The following is an 18,282-nucleotide window of genomic DNA, read 5'->3' on the forward strand; positions in this document are numbered from 1 at the left end:
AATTCTCTATTTAGAAATAATTATATGATTGGATAGATGCATGCATGCATGGGATGATAGAGAGAGGACTGATTTTCCTTGTACACCTTTCTTTCCTGAATTGACCTTGCTTTCATTCTGCACTAAAACTTGCTCCTATTTTTTATCCCCTTGCCGCCCTTTTTTCCTTTCTTTTCCATCTCCCCAGCATTTTTCAGTTCTGTAGAGTTATGACAATCTTTGGACTCGTTCTCTCTTCCAATTAAATCTATGATTCTTTCCAGAGGACTGAAAAGTAATTCAGCTTCATTTACGTGTGGTCAGATCCTTTTTGGTCCCAACACCTGGTCTGAGAATGATTCTGGTTCATAATGCTTTGGCTACGTGCTCTTCCCAGAAAGCGATACTAATGAAACCATTACTAAGAAAAGAGGCAGCACATTGCTGTTTCATTTTTCGCTATCATTTGTGCTATTTTTTGCATACCCCAGTGTCGTCCTCCTTGCAGCTAGATTATAAACACCTCAGTTCAATCTCCTAAAATAAAAACAAATACAAGCTTGCCAGTTCACCACCACACCGTACACGGTTGCTAGGAAATTGTGGCTCAAGTTCCAAGTCTGATCACAGAATGGCCCACTTAACCATTAGCCCTGGTCACTAACCTCCCCATGAATTACATGGAAAGGCGTGTCCTGCTATTTCACAAGAAGTGCAGAACTCAAGGGGACACACAACTATAACCTAGAATTAGTTGCATCACCTTTGTCCTCAGAGGTAAAAGTGAGAAGGAATGGGAAAATAACAATAGTAACTAATATTTATTATTGACTTAATGCCAGCCACTGTAGTGAGCACCTATCACACCCTGTGAAGAACTGAATTCCCACCACACATGTAAGGAAATGGCCACAGAGCAGGAGAATGGACTTGCCAGTATCATACATCAGTGAGGCATAAATCTAGGGTTCAAACTCAGGTCTGCCTGCCCCAGAGGCTAACTGTAAATCACTGAAGGCAAAGAATGAACAAAGATGTCACTCTCTAATTCAAAATTAAACCCTACACCCTACGCCTTGTTTTCCACACCCACACCTACACACACACACACTCACACACACACACACACACACACACACACGAAGGGATACCCTGACTCTTCTGAAGTCTGATCAGTTCAGAAAAACGGAGACATGCCAAGGAGAAGGAAGCCTTGGCCCCCAGCACAGGCTGCCACACAGGACTCCCCATTAGTGCTGTCCGAAAAAACAGGCGGGCTGGGTTATTCTGGGGAGATTCTTGGTCTTCTCTCCTTTTTCTGCCCTGCCCAGCAGCTAAAATATCTGCAAAGAGCCCCACAGAGGAGGTATAGCAGCAGGGCACAGACCTTATTTCCTTCAAAAGGTGAGCTGAAACACAGGCATCAAAAATAAGTTTTCAATATATTGAAGGGCATTTACATCTATTTCCATTTTTCTTTATCCTAAAGTGCATCAAACATCCTTTTCAATTTTTTACCATATACACAGAAAAGTACATTAAAATGTATATGGAATTCAATAAATTATTATTAACTAGATAAATATTTCAAGGAACAGAATACTGAGGATCCCAGACGTTTCCTTCATATTCCCTCCCAAACATTCTTCTCTCGCCTCTCCAAAGCTTATAAGAAGCATGGTTTCTAACATTGTAGATTCATGGTGTTTTTTGGGGTTTTTTCTTTAACTTTACATAAAGAGACTAACCCAGTAAATAATTGCTTGTTTTTTCATTATTTGACTAAAACTGTTGGATTCGCTTATTTTTTTACATGTAGTTACAGTTAACATTTTTATTGTTGTTAGTGTTTCACTGACTTATTTAGACTGAATGGCTATTTGTGTGGTTATTGGTTTTTAGCTATTGTGATCAATGATGCGATAAATAGTATTGCATATGTGTATTCTTCTTATACACACTAATGAATTTCTGGTAGGTACTGCCAGATTATATGTTATGTTCCAGTTTAGTCAATAATGCCAATATGTTTTCTAAAATGTTTGGAGGAATGTTTGATCCACATTCCTACTAAACTTAAATGATCAAAATTTTTATTTTTAAGCATTTTGGTGAATGTGAAGAGAAATCTCATTTATTATTTTACTGGAATTAATATAGTTTTATATAATTATTGTCCATTTTACGAAGTACCTTTTCAAATTTCTTGCAATTTTTATTAGATCATCTTACTAATTTGTAATTGACTGTAACTTAAATTTTTCATTGATTTGAAAGTGTTCCTTATATATCTTTATAGGAACCCTTCTTTGTTTATGTTTAAGGAAAACATCTTCCTTCCTCCCCCCCAAAATTAGGTTTTTAAGACATGAACAGACATCTGCCAGGTACTGCAATTTTTTTATTTTTGTTTGCCATTGGTTCTTTGTCTAACATGGAAGACCTGTGCTTTTACCTAAGCCCTGCGTGTGAGACAAGAAGCAGGACAAGGAGATGAGACAGCTTAGCAAGACAATATTTGGGGTGTGATTCACATGCTTTGCGTGTTGGGGGAGGGGCAATGATAGCGAGGTATGCTTTTTTTTTTTTTGCCTTTCCCTTTTCTTCTTACTTCTCCAAAACACAGATATGATGGCTAGAGCTACAGTGGCAACTATGAAGCAATCTTGAGGACAAAAGCCCTATGTGAAGGAAAGCAGGCCAGGAAGACAGAAGTAGCGGGGACCCTGTGGTCACTGTAGAGACTCCACACAGTCCTGCCCAGCCCACTGCAACTTCTTTCATCTGAGAGAACGTTCACCACTGTCTTATTTAAATCCATATTGCTTCAAGACCCTTTACTAGCAACCAAATCTAATCCAGAGTGATCCAACAGAACATCTGGTACCCTGCACAGCATCAAATAAGTACTCAGTGCCCCATAGCTGATATTTGCCCCGATGAAAGGATTGAACATTTTCTGCTCACAGCAGTGCACTGTGCAAAAGTGTATTGGAAGCCATCAATTTCAGCCTCCAGGTCAGGCATTTTCACATTGACCACCCGTTAGAATCACCCGGGAGGCATCTGAAAATCGAATGCCTGGGGCAATTTAAAGAGAACCTCCAGTTGGGAGCCAGGCATCAGTATTTCTTAAATCTCCTGGAGCATTCCGATGTATAGCCAAGGTTGGAAAGCACTGCTCCAAGCAGATGCAAGAATCCCTTTTGTTAAACTAGGGACTTATGTTTGAAAGCATATATTGATTTCTTATAAGCACCCATGAAAGCTCAGCAGTTAGAGCTGGAAAAGGAGTTCAGTCAAGGTCAACCTCTTTGCCCTGAGCAGGGAAATGCGAGGCCATTTTACAGCAGGAACACGGGAGACCCAGAGCAACGAGGTGGCTTGCCTAAGCCCCACACTTACTACCCATGGACTCAAAAGTAGGATCACGTGTTCTGCCTGAAGCTTCATCCACAGCTTCATACAACCAGGACCACAGGGTTCAAAGAAGGCCTCTCCATGCCAGGCAGGCCCACTCTGATCAAGCAGTTGTTCTATAAAAATGCAAAAACTGGAATGTTGCTAAATATATCAGAAAAGCGAAAAATGATCAGAATCAATTGGCCAACTTTGGTTTGGTTGGCTCAAAATGAGAAATTGATGGATATCTTTATTGCGTGGGAAAATAAACTTTAGAAATAAGTCAGAGGAAAAAAATAAAACCTAAACCTTTACTTTGAAAAGTTTAAAAGCAAAAATATACAGGACTTCTAATGAATTGACTTAAATATCCAGATATTTAGCTAATAATTGTAGATGGCCTTGGTTCTTTTTTGATCCTCACAACAGAACAGATTTGCAGCTTTGAACTGGAAGAAAGCTTTCAAAATCTCTGACTCAGGGACTTTCTGGGTATAGAGGGAGACAAAGTTGGCTTTTTTTTTTTTTTTTTTTTGTAAATATAGAGAAAAGAAAGTAAAGTTCCCACCTTGAAAATCATCTGCTCTTTTACCAATTAATCTGTGTGCTGAGTACATGTGTGTCACTTATTGAATCCCTGTGTGTCTTTTAGAACCTACTTGCCCTTATCAAGAAAACCACTGAATCAATCAATAAACTTGATAAGAAATAAAGGTGCTTATTAGGCTTATTAAGTAAGCAAAGGTGATAACAGAATAGAAATATTAAGAGGCACTCCACAGACCTAAATTACTTCTTGTTGTAAGTTTGCCTGAACTTACACAGGAGGAAGAGTTCCAAAAAGTGTATGTATGTTATAGATTTTTCTTATCTTTGACTGCATTTTTATATTTTTTTAAAATATATTTTATTGATTTTTTACAGGGAGGAAGGGAGAGGGATAGAGAGTTAGAAACATCAATGAGAGAAAAACATTGATCAGCTGCCTCCTGCACATCCCCCACAGGGGATGTGCCTGCAAACAAGGTACAAGCCCTTGACCGGAATCGAACCTGGGACCCTTCAGTCCGCAGGCCGATGCTCTATACACTAGCCAAACCAGCCAGGGCATGACTGCATTTTTAACTGCCTCAAAAGAGTTGGCCATTAGAAAAAACCTGGAGTAAATCCGGAGGGCTATTGTTAATGAGAATTTTGAGACCTTAATCTCTGACCCCGTTCAAGTTGTCTAAAAGCACAGGCACACCCATACCATAAAATCTGAGATAACTATTCCCCATTCCTAATGTGTCTCCTTGAGCACCACAGCAAAGAAATGTCAAAGCTAAGTCTATGGGACATCAAGACAACCAGCCAATTCAAAGACAATCACTCAAGCCTGCCTTTCATCATCACATGGGTCTTACCCTACACAAGTAACAAGAGTAAAAAAACAAAAACAAACAAAAAAAGTTGTTCAATTCGTTCATTTTCTATAGGTGGGATTGAGTTCATTATACACAATCTCATTGCTTTTAAAAAGGAAGTCAACCAGATCTAATTCAGGCATTGCACAAATCATTTTATCAATGGACTGAAAGCTTTGTCTCCAGTGGTGTTGGCTTTGTGCAAGCCCAGGATATTGAGTGACCTAAGGAAGTGAATGCCAAAAGAACTACCCAAATTAGTTTAGACCTGAGGTCAGCATACTTTATCTGTAGAGGTCCAGGTAGTAAATATTTTAGGCTTTGCAGGCCAGATAATCCCTGTGGCAACTACTCAACTCTCCCGTTATAGCAAAAGCAGCCTATACAACATGTAAACAAATAGACACGGATGTGCTCCTGTAAAATTGTGTTTACAAAAACAGGTGTGTTGGGACAGATTTGGCACACCAGCCATTGCGTGCAGACCCCTGAGTTAGACAGAGCCTAGGAAAACTAATTGTAAGATCCTATCACTCAAGAATATTTTGTGCCTTTTTAACCATTCTAATCAAACTGTGGGGAAGGACAGACATGAAGGAATCTGCAGCAACCTGATCACTCGAGATGGGCCCACAGAGGTGTCGCAGGAGGGAAGGGCTTGCTCATCACTATCATTACTTATCATTACTTATCATTTAGCTCTGACAGAAACGTTGTAAGGGGGTGATTAGCGCCCCCATTTTCTAGGCTGTTAAGAATATAAGGTGAGATAATTCGGCTGAAGAGCCAATTTTCAACCCCAGACTCATCTCACTCCATCGCTCCTGCCGTTTCCGCTCACTGACTGTTAGTAAATGGCCTGAACAAGGGCTTCTTGTTGGGGTGGATGTTAGTGCTTCACCTCCTCAAGGAACCTGCAGGACCAAGTGCGGAAGCCAGGGGGAGAATTTGCAGGTTGAGTGACTACTTCATCCAATTGATCAGTCAAGCAAAGCTCAAGTCCATGAATGGGGCTTGAAGATTTCCATGTCTATGTGCCAGCAGTTCTGAGCTGATCTGAGCTAAAGCCCATGTTCACATTTAGTCCACACACGGGGGTCATGGGCCAGGTAGGGAGGAGGCAGCAATCACAAAGTGAATGTTTTCTTAACCCTTTCCAGAACCTCACAGCACAGTCATTTCAGCTCATGCCTCCAGGATGTTTTCTGAAAAAAGAAAGTGCCTTTTCAGCACTCTTGGTGTCTGATTTCAAGCCCTGCCCTTCCACCAGGTGATATGAAGTGGGCTGACACACGCTGCCCTATTTTTACTGGTTTTCCCACAGGGCTTAGTCACCTAGGTGCCCTCAGTGCCCTAGACAAGGGCCTTACTTGGATCCAGGGTAAGATCATGGCTCTGGTGCCTGGGGCCTTCCCTAAGTCCCTTTAAGGTGCCAAAGGACAATGAGAGAGAATCTTCACTATGTGCCTCGGTCATGGAGAAAGTTTGCGCAGTTATTCCACTGATGAGCTTACAGTGCGGTCTCCCTAAGGATGGGGTTTTGTGGCCCCCGATTTGACCTCCAGGGTATGAGCAGACAACATGCCTCTAGCGTCCCATTTTATAAAAGTTCTAGTCTCTTAAGAGGACTCAAAGAAGAAGAAATGTAGTGTGTAACCAAGAGGGGAGAATATGAATGCAAGAAGCAGTCCCTGTCTCAGACACTGAAGCAAAACCAGGGCAATCGACACCGTTTCCACAGCATCTCAGCTTACTCAGGGGGCTCTGCAGAATGGCTGTTACCTGTACCCCATTTTACATGGGTAACCCTAAAACTTACAAATAAAAGGAGAATGCCTTGCTCTGAGTAGATAGGAATCAAAGCAGAAGTCCCTCCAGGGGGCTCACATAGAACCCACTGACTCAGCTCTGAGTGTCAGGGTGTAGGGACCCACAGCAGGTCCCAGTAGAGGCAGTGATGCCCACCTACCCTTGGCCATAGGCATGCCCAGGGGGCTGGCTCCCATTGTCCCTGAAGGCCAGGGTCTTGCTGTATCCTCCTCTAGTAGCAGTTACACGCCACCCATACTAGAATATCCCCAACTCTCTTGGAAGGATTCCATGACTCTCAAACCCAAATTAGAATTCATTTCTTTTTATTTTAAAAAATTGCATCTTGCCAATATCAAACAATGATGAGACTTCATGATCTGAGAGATTTTGAAGTCATTCCTCCATATTACACATTAACCAGCTCAATTCCAGGGAGTTTACACAAGAAATACAGGAACAATGAATTGGTGATAAAGGGATTGTAAGTTATGTTTTAATCAATGAAGGTATATTTTCAGACCTTTAAGGGCTCCAATAGAATATCTTTTGTAAAATAAACACACTCCCTAATTTATCTTTTTCTGTAAATCTAGATTTTCTTATATTAAGTTTGCTTGAGGTAGGGCATACCTGAATTCATGAAAAGGCATTTTAAAATGATCAATAGAGCCATTTTTTAGTAATACTTCTTTCTTGAGGAAGTCCAGATCCGAGCCCCAATAAGGTTCAACTCGCATGTGGCCACTGAGTTGACTTTGTTATTTCCAGAAAGAAATGTAGTAGATAATCTCTGTATGATTTCAATTATTAATAACACGAGTCTCCGTTCAGTCCCACATAATGGAAAATAAAGTTCACGATTGTTCCATCCGACTCCAGGGATAAACATCAAGTAACAGATAAACCTGCTGTCCTTTTGCACCCGCCTTGCCACAGAATGAGAAGAATGACAAGAGGCAGGACAGTGCAGTGATGAAGCCACGCGTGACAAAGCCCACCTCCCCTGTCCCCCCCACCCCCCAGTGTCCACAGACACAAACCACGCCCGCCTGGCAGAGGCTAAGCGACTCGGAGAGCAGCGGGCCCACGGAACTGAACCGTGGGCTACAGAGCAGCTGTTTATAAAATAAAGTCACGTAAAGACCTCCCTGGCTTTCCCCTCCCTGCCCCAAACAGTAGCACATTTGACTTTTGTTGTGTGAATCATAAACCGCCCTTTCTTCCCCGCAGTGATTCATGCCCAGCAGCCGAGGGACCACAGCCTTCCCACCTGGGAACAGTAGTTCGTTCCCCTCCAACCTGGAAAGTCAGCATCACCCTGATCACCCTGCCAGAGTGCTTTCTCCATGGGCTCTGTCTCACCCACCTCCTTCCTCCCTGCGCTCCTGGCTGGGACCCCAGACCCTGCTCCCCCCCCCCATTCCGCTACCACCACCTCCCAGTTTCAGGCTAACTGGTGAGCCCCCCGCCCCTACCCACGCTGATGGGGCTCTGACAGCCACAGGCACAGCACTTACATTTTTGCCAGAGCATGGCCTGTGACAGGATGTTGCCTTTTTTCTTTGAAGCAGACAGTTTGGCTTCTTTAAGGTGAGACCTGGGTGTGCTTTCCTCCAGTGGAGCCACTGCCTGCTCAGGGCCGCTTCCTCAGCTTTTTAAAGGCTGGTTCCCGCTGCGCAGAGGCACAGGCACGGCGTCATCACATCCTCCACCCCCCTCCCCCCAGGCCCCGCCGCGTCCTCAGGAGGCTGCCTGTCACCCACCTGTCTCCCACCCACAGCCTTGGAGCCCGCCAGCTGCAGACCGCTGGCCGGAGCCCGCCAGCTGGACCTGAACAACCCCCCGGCGCACTAGGCCATGGTCCTTCCGACGTGGCCTGAGTGTGCTGTGACGTGTGGTGAGTGGGAAAGGTGAATGAGGGCGACCTGTGTGCGATGTGTGTCCAGTCCTCTGTGTCCCCACACAAACGAGGAGCCCCAAAGGTCCCCATGGAAAACTCTGGGTTTGCTGTGGTCCCCACTCCAGGCTTCTACACCACCAGGATGTGAGCGGGGACTCAGTCTGCCATGGGCCCTGCTCACGGGAAATGCTATCCCCACGGGGTCACTGATTCTCACTTGCTGGAGGAAACACCTGTAGCCTCTTCAAGCCTCACTAAACAACCTCCTCATTCTTTTAATATTGCTTTTCTGTTGATTCCATTTTGAAACACAGCAGCCCCTCTCCTTGCCCCCCAGCCACCACCAAATGGCAAGTTTTACTCATGGTTAAGTGGGGGGATACTGTTCTAATGGTCCACAGGCCCACGGAGGAGGCAACTCACACAGGGGAGAGAAGAGAGGACGCTCTGCTCTCCAGCTGGGCGGGCTCCACAGTGGGAATCTGCAGGCGCAGTGTGAACAGGCCTCTCTCCCAGGGCCCCCCATCTGTCAGCATGAAGCCCTTGGAGGAAGGTAATGGGGTCCATCATCAGGGAGTGTTTAGGGTGTTAGGCTATGGGGTCCTTCCCAGTTTGGAAGCCTTCAGTCATGTGTATGTGAAGTCCACATGTTTGGGCCCCAGTGACCCACAGCTTGGAATCAAGACCACCTAGGGCAGACCTTGCTGCCGTGTCCCACGGCTGCCTCAACGCCATCTTACACAACCTAGATTGGACCATGCCATTGCCCAGTTTTAAAAGCTTTCCCCTAGCCGGCTTGGCTCAGTGGATAGAGTGTCAGCCTGCGGACTGACGGGTCCTAGGTTCAATTCCGGCCAAGGGCATGTGCCTGAGTTGTGGGCTCGATCCCCAGTGGGAGGCGTGCAGGAGGCAGCTGATCAATGATTCTCTCTCATCATTGATGTTTCTCTCTCTCCTCCCTTCCTCTCTGAAATCAATAAAGAAATATATATATATTTTTTTAAAAAACTTTTCCCTACTCTCTCCAGTCCAGAGCTGGAGGCACAGAAGGCCTTTCACAATCTAGCCTAGCCGTGGGCAAACTACGGCCTGCAGGCCGGATCCGGCCCATTTGAAAAGAATAAAACTAAAAAAAAAAATGACCTACCACCACCCCCTCCACTGGTCCCCAGTGACTTCTAAGCTCCACTCTGCACATTCATGCAATTTCCTGCGTTCGATCTTGCAATCCTCTCTTGCCCGGTTCCTCTTCCCCAGTTCCTTCTTTTTCAATATCTAGCTCAAGTAGTACCTTTTTTGATGAAAAAATGTTCTGACCCACCAAACCTCCTAGCCGAGAAAATATCAGGCTCCCTCTTTTCTCAGCTCTTGGAGTACTTTGTTCCTTGTATGACAGCAAATTGGTACATGACTGTAGGTTTCTCAAGGAGGGTTCCCTGCCTCCTGCTACCTCACATTCAACCTGGAGCATACCTGTCCCTCAATAAAAGCTCAGTTGAGGAAGTAACGGATTTAATAAATTACTGTCTGCTAATGGGTTGGTTTGAGGCCAGGTCTTGAGAAATGTTGTCCACATGAAGGGCTCACTGAAAACTGAGAAGTCTACCTCTTGGGTGGGTTTTGAGCCCTCACCCCAAAGCCTCTGGACTTCTGGACAGGGAAGGCCCCATGCGGTCAGTGGCCTGGCAGGGAGCAGTGTCACAAGGCCATGAGCCACACTGAGAAGTGTCCACTGGAAACACACATCCGTCAGGCCTGGCTCAGTCATAGGAGATGCTGGTTCCCATCGAGGCTCTGCCCCTCACTGGCTGTGCCCCCTTGACCATGTCAGGTAACTCTTCCGAGCCTCAGTCTCCTTGCTTATGAACTGAAGAAGCTGCTCTAAGGATGTTTCATTCGGTTCTTAGGGGGAATGTGACCTCATGGGTCCCCTCACATTGATCTGTGTTTTGGGCATTTGTCTTATTCTCTCCAAATTCACAACATTAAGAACTTTTCAAAATCCATCTTTGCTTCTCTTTGCAAGCCTAGCTAGCATAATGATTCCCATGAAGTCATAATAATAACTATTTATTATGCCCCAAACTCCACATTAAGTCTTAACTGCATTATCTAGTCACCACAGCTCTGAGGAAACTTCTATCCATATTGTTCAGAGAAACAAGCAAATTTTTAGGAAATTTGATTTATTCAGTGCCACAGGGCTGTTAGGTGCAGGCTAGGTGTTAGAACCCAGCTCATATAACTAGAGACAGAGCTTTAAATACTAATAGATATTCATTAAATTGAGATCAGTGAAAGCCAAATGTCAGCCATGTTTATTAGTAGTAACATACGATCACTGCTCTTAAAACCTGGAGCTGATCAACAGATGTTTATATCCCCTGGGATAAATCCTTATCCTCTGGAGAAAGAGGGAGGAGAAGACAAACCCAGTAGTGCTCTGACAAGTCAAATCTTATACAGTGTCAGGGAAAAAAAATCTCAATTGGCAAGTCCACCATCATGGCCAGCAATAAACCCTGCCACTTAGACAACCACGAAGCTCAGGAAGCACATGCCAGCTCAGTGCTCCCAACAATGACCTTAGACATCAATGACCACACATGGGCAGATACTTGGGAACCAAGACTTGATCAGAATGGCAAATATTTGCTGAAAAGACATTTCCTGTGACTCAGATCAAAGGTCAAACTACAGCCCTGGCCGGTGTGGTTCAGTTAGTGGAGCATGGTCCCATGCACCAAAAGGTCACCAGTTCAGTTCCTGGTCAGGGCACACGCTCGGGTTGGACAGGGGTACATGTTGGAAGCAACCAATCAATGTTTCTCTCCCTCCCCCTCCTTTTCTCTGTCTCTAAAACAGTGGTTCTCAACCTTCTGGCCCTTTAAATACAGTTCCTCATGTGTGACCCAACCATAAAATGATTTTCGTTGCTACTTCATAACTGTAATATTGCTACTGTTATGAATCGTAATGTAAATATCTGATATGCAGGACGGTCTTAGGCGACCCCTGTGAAAGGGTCGTTCGACTGCCAAAGGGGTCACGACCCACAGGTTGAGAACCGCTGCTCTAAAATCAATATAAAAATATAATTTTTTAAAGAAGTCAAACTACCTGGCATAGTTCAAAAAAAGGACAAGCTATCCATGTTTATGCAATATCTCAAGAAGCAGAGAAATAAAAGAAAATCTGATAATGCCATCCAGATGTGCTCACATTTTCAAAAAATTGATATACCGAAATTAAAACTCCTAAAATAATTCAGTGAAGAGCACTGATCCATATTGCAAAAAGAACTCTTACCTTGCAAAAAGGATTCACCACAGATTTCATTTCTTCCTTCACTCAACAAATATTTACTAAGTGCTCATTATGTGCTATCATCTATATCAGGCCTTATTTTTCTCTTTTCATCTGGGTTTTTATTGCCCTCTTTATCCATAGCACTTTATCACCACTGGTCCATAAAAGGCCCCTCTCTTATTTATTCATTCATTCTTTTGTTTATTCATCATTCATTCATTCACTTTTCTGTGTACCTTCAATGCATATTCTTTTTTTTGTGTTTCACTAATTTGTGGGGGAAGGGGGTTTTTTGTTTTATTTATTTACATTTTTATTGATTTCAGAGAGGAAGGGAGAGGGAGAGGGAGAGAGAGATAGAAACAATAATGATGAGAGAGAATCATCGATCAGCTGCCTCCTGCACACCCCCTACTGGGGATTGAGCCTGCAACCTGGGCATGTCCTTGCCTGGAATCGAACCTGGGACCCTTCAGTCCACAGGCTGATGCTCTATCTACTGAGCCAAACCTGCTACAGCCATGTATATTCTTTTTCCTGTTTCCATTCACCTCCAATAGTCACCTGTCATTTCAATCAAGCAATGATTTTCATCTGGATGATGTTAAATCTTTTATTTGTAAATAAAATATATTCATAACCTGTTCTTGTGAAATCTGTATGGTTTTGCACTGGATTTTTAATTGATGTAGGTGCTATAGTGTTAGAGAGCTCATACTGCTTCTTATCTCATCACTGTAAGATCCATCCACATTGCTATGCATGCTTTCCATCTGTCATTTCTAAATGCTTGAAAGTTTTTCATGGAATGCAAGCACTGCCTTTTACATAACCAGATTCTTTCCAACTCTCCCTCCACAAAGCAAAGCATCAATAAACATGCTGCTATGTACCCTTGTACAGAGGCATATGAAAATTTCCTTGGGGTTACATGCACAGAGGTAGAACTCCTAGGTCAAAGAATACGCATAAATGTGGGCTGACTAAATACAACCACATTGCTCTCCAGGCTCCCTGCAGCAGCTCATGAAGCTACCCGTGTCACCACCAGACTTGGCATCAGCAGCTTTCTAATTTTTGCCAACCTAATGGGTATAGTGATAGTTCACTGTTGTTTCATTTTACGTTACTAACAGCAATAAATTTGAGCATCTCTTCATATGTTTGCTAACCTTCTGGATTTCCTCTTTTCTAAAATTTCTGTTCACTCCTTTGCCAATTTCTCTACTGAATTTGCTGTATTTTTCTTATTGATGAGCAGTTTTTTGTATATTCTACAAGTGGAATTCTAGATATCATCAGTTTTAATCAATGCAAATTTCTTTTCCTAATCTGTAATCTGTAAACTTCACTCATGGTGTCCTTTTTTAAAATAGATATACTTACATTATGTATATGGGCCTGCCTTTGAATTATATTTTATTTCATTGACTTCATTGTCTGTTCTTGTACCAACACTTTACAGGTTTAATTATTACTTATTACAGTGAATCTTAAAATTTTAGAATAAATTTATCAAGTTCCTAAAAAAATCCAACTGGAATTTTGATTGGTTTTTATTTAATTTACTGATTGTTTTAAGGAGGGTTGGTATCATTATAAGAGTAATTTGGCCCCTCTAAGCATGGGCTAGCTCTCTATCTACTGAGATCACATTCTATGTTCTTTACTAGTAGAGTTTTAAAATTTTCTCCATGGAAGTGTAGTGAATTCTTAGTAAGTTAATTCTTACTTTCTTACTTAATTACTTAATTTTGACATTGTGAATAGCCCCTCACTTTTTATTATATTTTCAAGTTGGTTATTGTTGGTGTAAAAAAAAATCTGAAATTCTAATATTTGTGAGTTTATCTTATTTTTGGCAAATTTGTTGACCTCTCTTATTAGTTTTAATAGTTTGGCCATTGGTTATGATGATCTTTCTATGTAGATGATCATCTCTTCTGAAAACCATGCCAGTTTTATCTTTTCCCTTCCAATCCTACATCTCTAATTCTTTCATTTCCTTACAGTTTTATCCAGTCCTATGATAAATGGTGATAGTGGGGATTTTTGTCTTATCCTTGTCTTGAAGTTACAATGAAGATAAATACCTAACATTTTTTAAAAATATGAAATATGTAAAATTAAAACTGCCCATGAACAGTCAAACTGTAGAGATAAAGAAAAACTAACACCTGTACACTTTATAATGCAATTCAAAAACAACTAATACAAAGAGGAAATTCTAGAAGCTTACTGAGGGCAAAAAGTATATTAATAGCTGAGGAAAAGAACGGTATTGATGGTATACTTCTCAACAGAAAAAAACAGATGCAAGCTGACAATTATGAAATATTTTTAAGTATTGAAAAGAATATTGAACCTATAAAATTAATATAGCCAAACTGTGATTTAAATATTGTCACATAACAAAAATATTCTCAAGCATACAAGGTCTCACATTACAATTGGTGTTGGGGGAAATAAAAAAGGCAATCCAGGAGAACGTTACAAAAAAACGTGGGAGCAAAAGTTGGGCAAATATCTGAATAAAGTTTACTATAGGAATTCTCTTAAAGCTGAAAAAAGAAAAAAAATACATCCACAAGAACCCAGAACAAAATGTACAGAAAATATCCACATTGATTGCACAAGTTCAGGGAACACCATTTTTTTATTTTATTTGTGCAGGAGTGAAATGTGTGGGCCTAAAGGATTTAAATGTAGCAACATTTTTGTTTTATAAAGGGGGAAAATGGCTATTAATAAATTTAAGAAATTAATAGGGAAAATAAATGTAATTTTGAGGTAAGGGGCAACTGCCACTTTTGTTCTTACTACCAGAACAGAAATAGAATGTTTACTTTTTGAGCCAGCTGAAAAAAAAACTGGGTCTTTCTATAAAAACAGGAAAGGGGTATTAGAAATTATATAGTGATTGGAAAATAGAAATAAGATAACAGGATAAGTCTGCATAGTACAGCAACTATAATGAATATAAAAAAATTAAGCTCACCAATTAAAACATACAGATTCCTGGATTGAATTTAAATTTTTAAAAAGATCCAACAATATGTTGACTCTTAGCTATAGTTAAAAGAAAAACCAAATCTCAGGTAGTTTTCAAATAAAAGACTGATTTATTTCTTGATTTCAAAACTAAATAAGATCAATACAAGAAAAGGAAATTATAGGCCCTTTTAATATATGAAAAATTTAATTTATCAAAAATCCTAAAGAAAATAATTAGTTTGCTGAGTTCAATGTTATATTAAGAAATAATGTCTGATGGTATAATAATAATAATGCATTAAAATAAAGTAGAATTTATCCTAAGAATAAAAGGATGATTTATTAGAAATTTTATTAATTCACCACACTTAACTGTACGATAAAAATTATGAATTTGCCTCAATCAATGTCTAAATGCTTGATAAAGCCAAACGCTTATTTGTAATTAAAAACAAAAATTCCTCTTAGAAAATTAGGACTAGAAGGAAACTTCTTAGCTTGGTAAAGTTTATATACCAACAATCTATAGTGATGTATATAATGAAGAAATTATAGATAAAATCCCTTTGAGAACAAGTTGATCTTTTACATTTATATGATTAATTTCTAAATATTTTTCACACAACAATTTTCTGAAACATGCATTAAACACACAAAAATAAAGCATATAGATTATATCATGTAATTGTGCAAAGTTCCGTTCTAGGCTTTAGGGATACAGCAACAAACTAAACAGAAAGTTGTTAGCATCATATAGCCAAATATTTGGTGTTGGGTAGACAAAAAATCCATATGACTTTTCCATAAATGATTTATCATAAATGCAGATATGGACAGACTAGAGCATAGAAAAATTGATGGCCTACAGGTTGAACAACTCCTAGACTATAAAGATTGTCTCTGGCTCAGAAATTCAGAACAATTTGTAAGGTCAAGTATCTGGACCATAGAGATGGGGTAGGAGAGAGGGGAGAATCTGGGTAATTTTAAAAGGGGTGGGGAGTGGGGAGGGGGGGGAAGTGGGTCCTGTGTGCACATATACATTTTCCTTGGCAGACAGTCCACAGAGTTCATGAGAATTCCAAGGTTAAGAACCACTGTTTATTTTAGAGAAATACTATGATATCAAATTTTTACACCAATTTTGTAAAAATTTACAGTTAGAACAGTAATGGGCCCCAGTGATGTGGGTAGACTATCCAACTCCATGGCTGCCTGCAGGCAATCTCCCATGTTTCCTTCACACATAGAATTTATCCTAAGAATAAAAGGATGATTTATTAGAAATTTTATTAGTTCACCACACTAAGCCGTAGGATAAAAATTATGAAACATAGTCTCAAAGTATGATAGTCACGACTAAGTCAGGTAAGTCCATTTGTCACCTCTCCTGCCAATGACTATCACTTCATTCTTCATAGAATTTGCCTCTGGACAAGGCAGGAGGGCATAGTGATGAGGTTACTTAATTTAGAGTCAGGAACCTGGTTTGGAATCTGGCTGCACTGCTAGTACCGTGGTCTTGGGTAAATTGTTTAAACTCTCCCACTTTTAGTTTCCTTCTTTTCCAAATAACAATAATAACAACAATCATAATAGTCGTTATTGTTGCAATGCTGAAGTGTAATAGCCTAATGTAGAGTCCTCTACACACACTAATTTTCATTGTTTTGTTCCAATCAAGAGACTACATAACTCAATTCCCTTTCTTGTTTTTGTTCTCAAAATTCATGCACAAAGGTCCCTATCCCTTCAAGCTTTGCCAATTTGTACTTTTCCAAAAGAAAAGCAGGTGTCCCTGCCTTCGTCAAAGAAATCGTAGGATGCTGAGCGCACCTCATCCATGCCAGCTCCCACCCACCATCTGCAAACATGACTGACAGCTGGTCCCAATTTAGGAACAGACATAATGGTTGGGATTTCCAGCTTTATTGTGCCTCAAATAGAGGTTATGACTAGGAGCAATGAAAAAGGAAGTCATTTTTATTCTGATGAGATAGAGATTGCACAGACCAAAGCCGGAGTGGCCTGGACGGGCGCCAGCGCTCAGAAGGTTTATTGTATGTAACAGCTCTGCGCAGGCGGGAGGGGCCCAGCTCTCTCCATGGCTGTCTGAATGCCGGCTGATGCTAGACAGGGGAAGTCTCGTCATACTGACAACTCGCTTTAACACGGGCAGCTGGAAAGTGTCCATGTCCCCATTGTGCCAACGAGAAAACCAAGGGCCAGGTGTCTTTAATCATTATCGATAGCCTAGGACTGCCATAATAATCCTGGAAGGCAGTTTTTAAAAAATAACTCAGTGGTTACTACTTTGATGCCCTTGGAGCTTTGGAGCTTTGGAAAACAGCCTTTGCCAAAGAAAATATCTCTAGGCTATTTTACCCACCCTGTGGTCCTTCGAAGGCAAAGAGGGTAATTTTTTTTTGTGGGGATGGGGGGAATAGGGGGGGTAGGGAGATGTTTTTATTTGTTTGCTTGTTTTGTTTTACTATTATTTGACACCACACCCTGAATAATAGTCTTAACTTGAGAGTTTCACCTTCATGCTGCCAATAATACCTTCCCCAACAGCCTGCACAGTTGATGGCCACCGTTGAGACAAATACTCCATGATGCTTCTACAAATGCTTTTGCTCTGTGCTGGGAATTAATTTAGATGTTCAGGGTACCAAGGTGAGGAAGCCACAATCCCTGTGCTCCAGGAATTATCACTGGTGTGGAAAATCTAATTTTTAAAACATAATGGAAAGTCCCACAAGAATTCCTAGAGTAGTTCCCAGCCAAGTTACACGGGATAATGATTATAAAGGGATATTCCTGAGCCCTATCCTCAAAACACCCGACTTTAAAGCCTGGGGCACCATCGCTCGGTATGCAAAGTGGCAGGAGGGTGACTTCTGTGATGGCACCTGACGAACCTTCTTTCAAAACTTCCACGAAGTGGGACACGCAGTGTGAAGGAGTCCTTGCCACCCAAGATGCGCCTTATGCCAGTGCACGCAATGCCATGCCTGGCTCCCTGACTCAGGGCGCCTGGTTATCTCCTGGAGGTTACAAATGACGTGGTTTTGGAAGCTCCCTTCCTGGTTGCACTGAAGGTTTACTCAAAGGCAGCACTTACGACCTTTTATCCTGTAGTTCCTGTGGGATTCCCATTGGTTTCCATCTGTATTCTACCCAGGTTGCCCTGCCTGCCTGGAGAGGTCACTTCTACCTTTCCAGCAACAAAACGGTGTGCTGGCTCTTAAAAACAACATCCACTGTGAATGCATCTGAGATGGATATTCACATCATGCCTCTTGCGGAAAAGGTTGCAGAGCGGAAAGAGAAGATACGACTAAGGCGCACTCACTTGGGTTCACTGATGAAGATGCGGAAGGAAGTGACTCCTGACCAATCCAAACCAGGAAACTGACCCAGAACCTGAGCTTGAGAATCAGGGTCAGGCTTTACTGCCATCTTCAAAGACAGGTGCTG

At 41.6% G+C, this 18,282-nt stretch overlaps 1 protein-coding gene across 1 annotated transcript in view; it reads right to left on the reverse strand.

The window, feature by feature from the left end:
- POU2AF1 (POU class 2 associating factor 1) overlaps positions 1 to 8,222 on the reverse strand; it is a 23,576-nt gene extending 15,354 nt beyond the window's left edge. The window contains exon 1 of the mRNA XM_006775229.2: positions 8,117 to 8,222. Within this exon, the coding sequence (XP_006775292.1) occupies positions 8,117 to 8,132 (16 nt within the window). The 5' untranslated portion in view covers positions 8,133 to 8,222. The remainder of the gene's footprint in view (positions 1 to 8,116) is intronic.
- Between the last annotated feature and the right edge of the window lie 10,060 nt (positions 8,223 to 18,282).

The sequence above is a fragment of the Myotis davidii genome, unplaced genomic scaffold (assembly GCF_000327345.1).
Source record: "Myotis davidii unplaced genomic scaffold, ASM32734v1 scaffold8, whole genome shotgun sequence".
NCBI lineage: Eukaryota > Metazoa > Chordata > Mammalia > Chiroptera > Vespertilionidae > Myotis > Myotis davidii.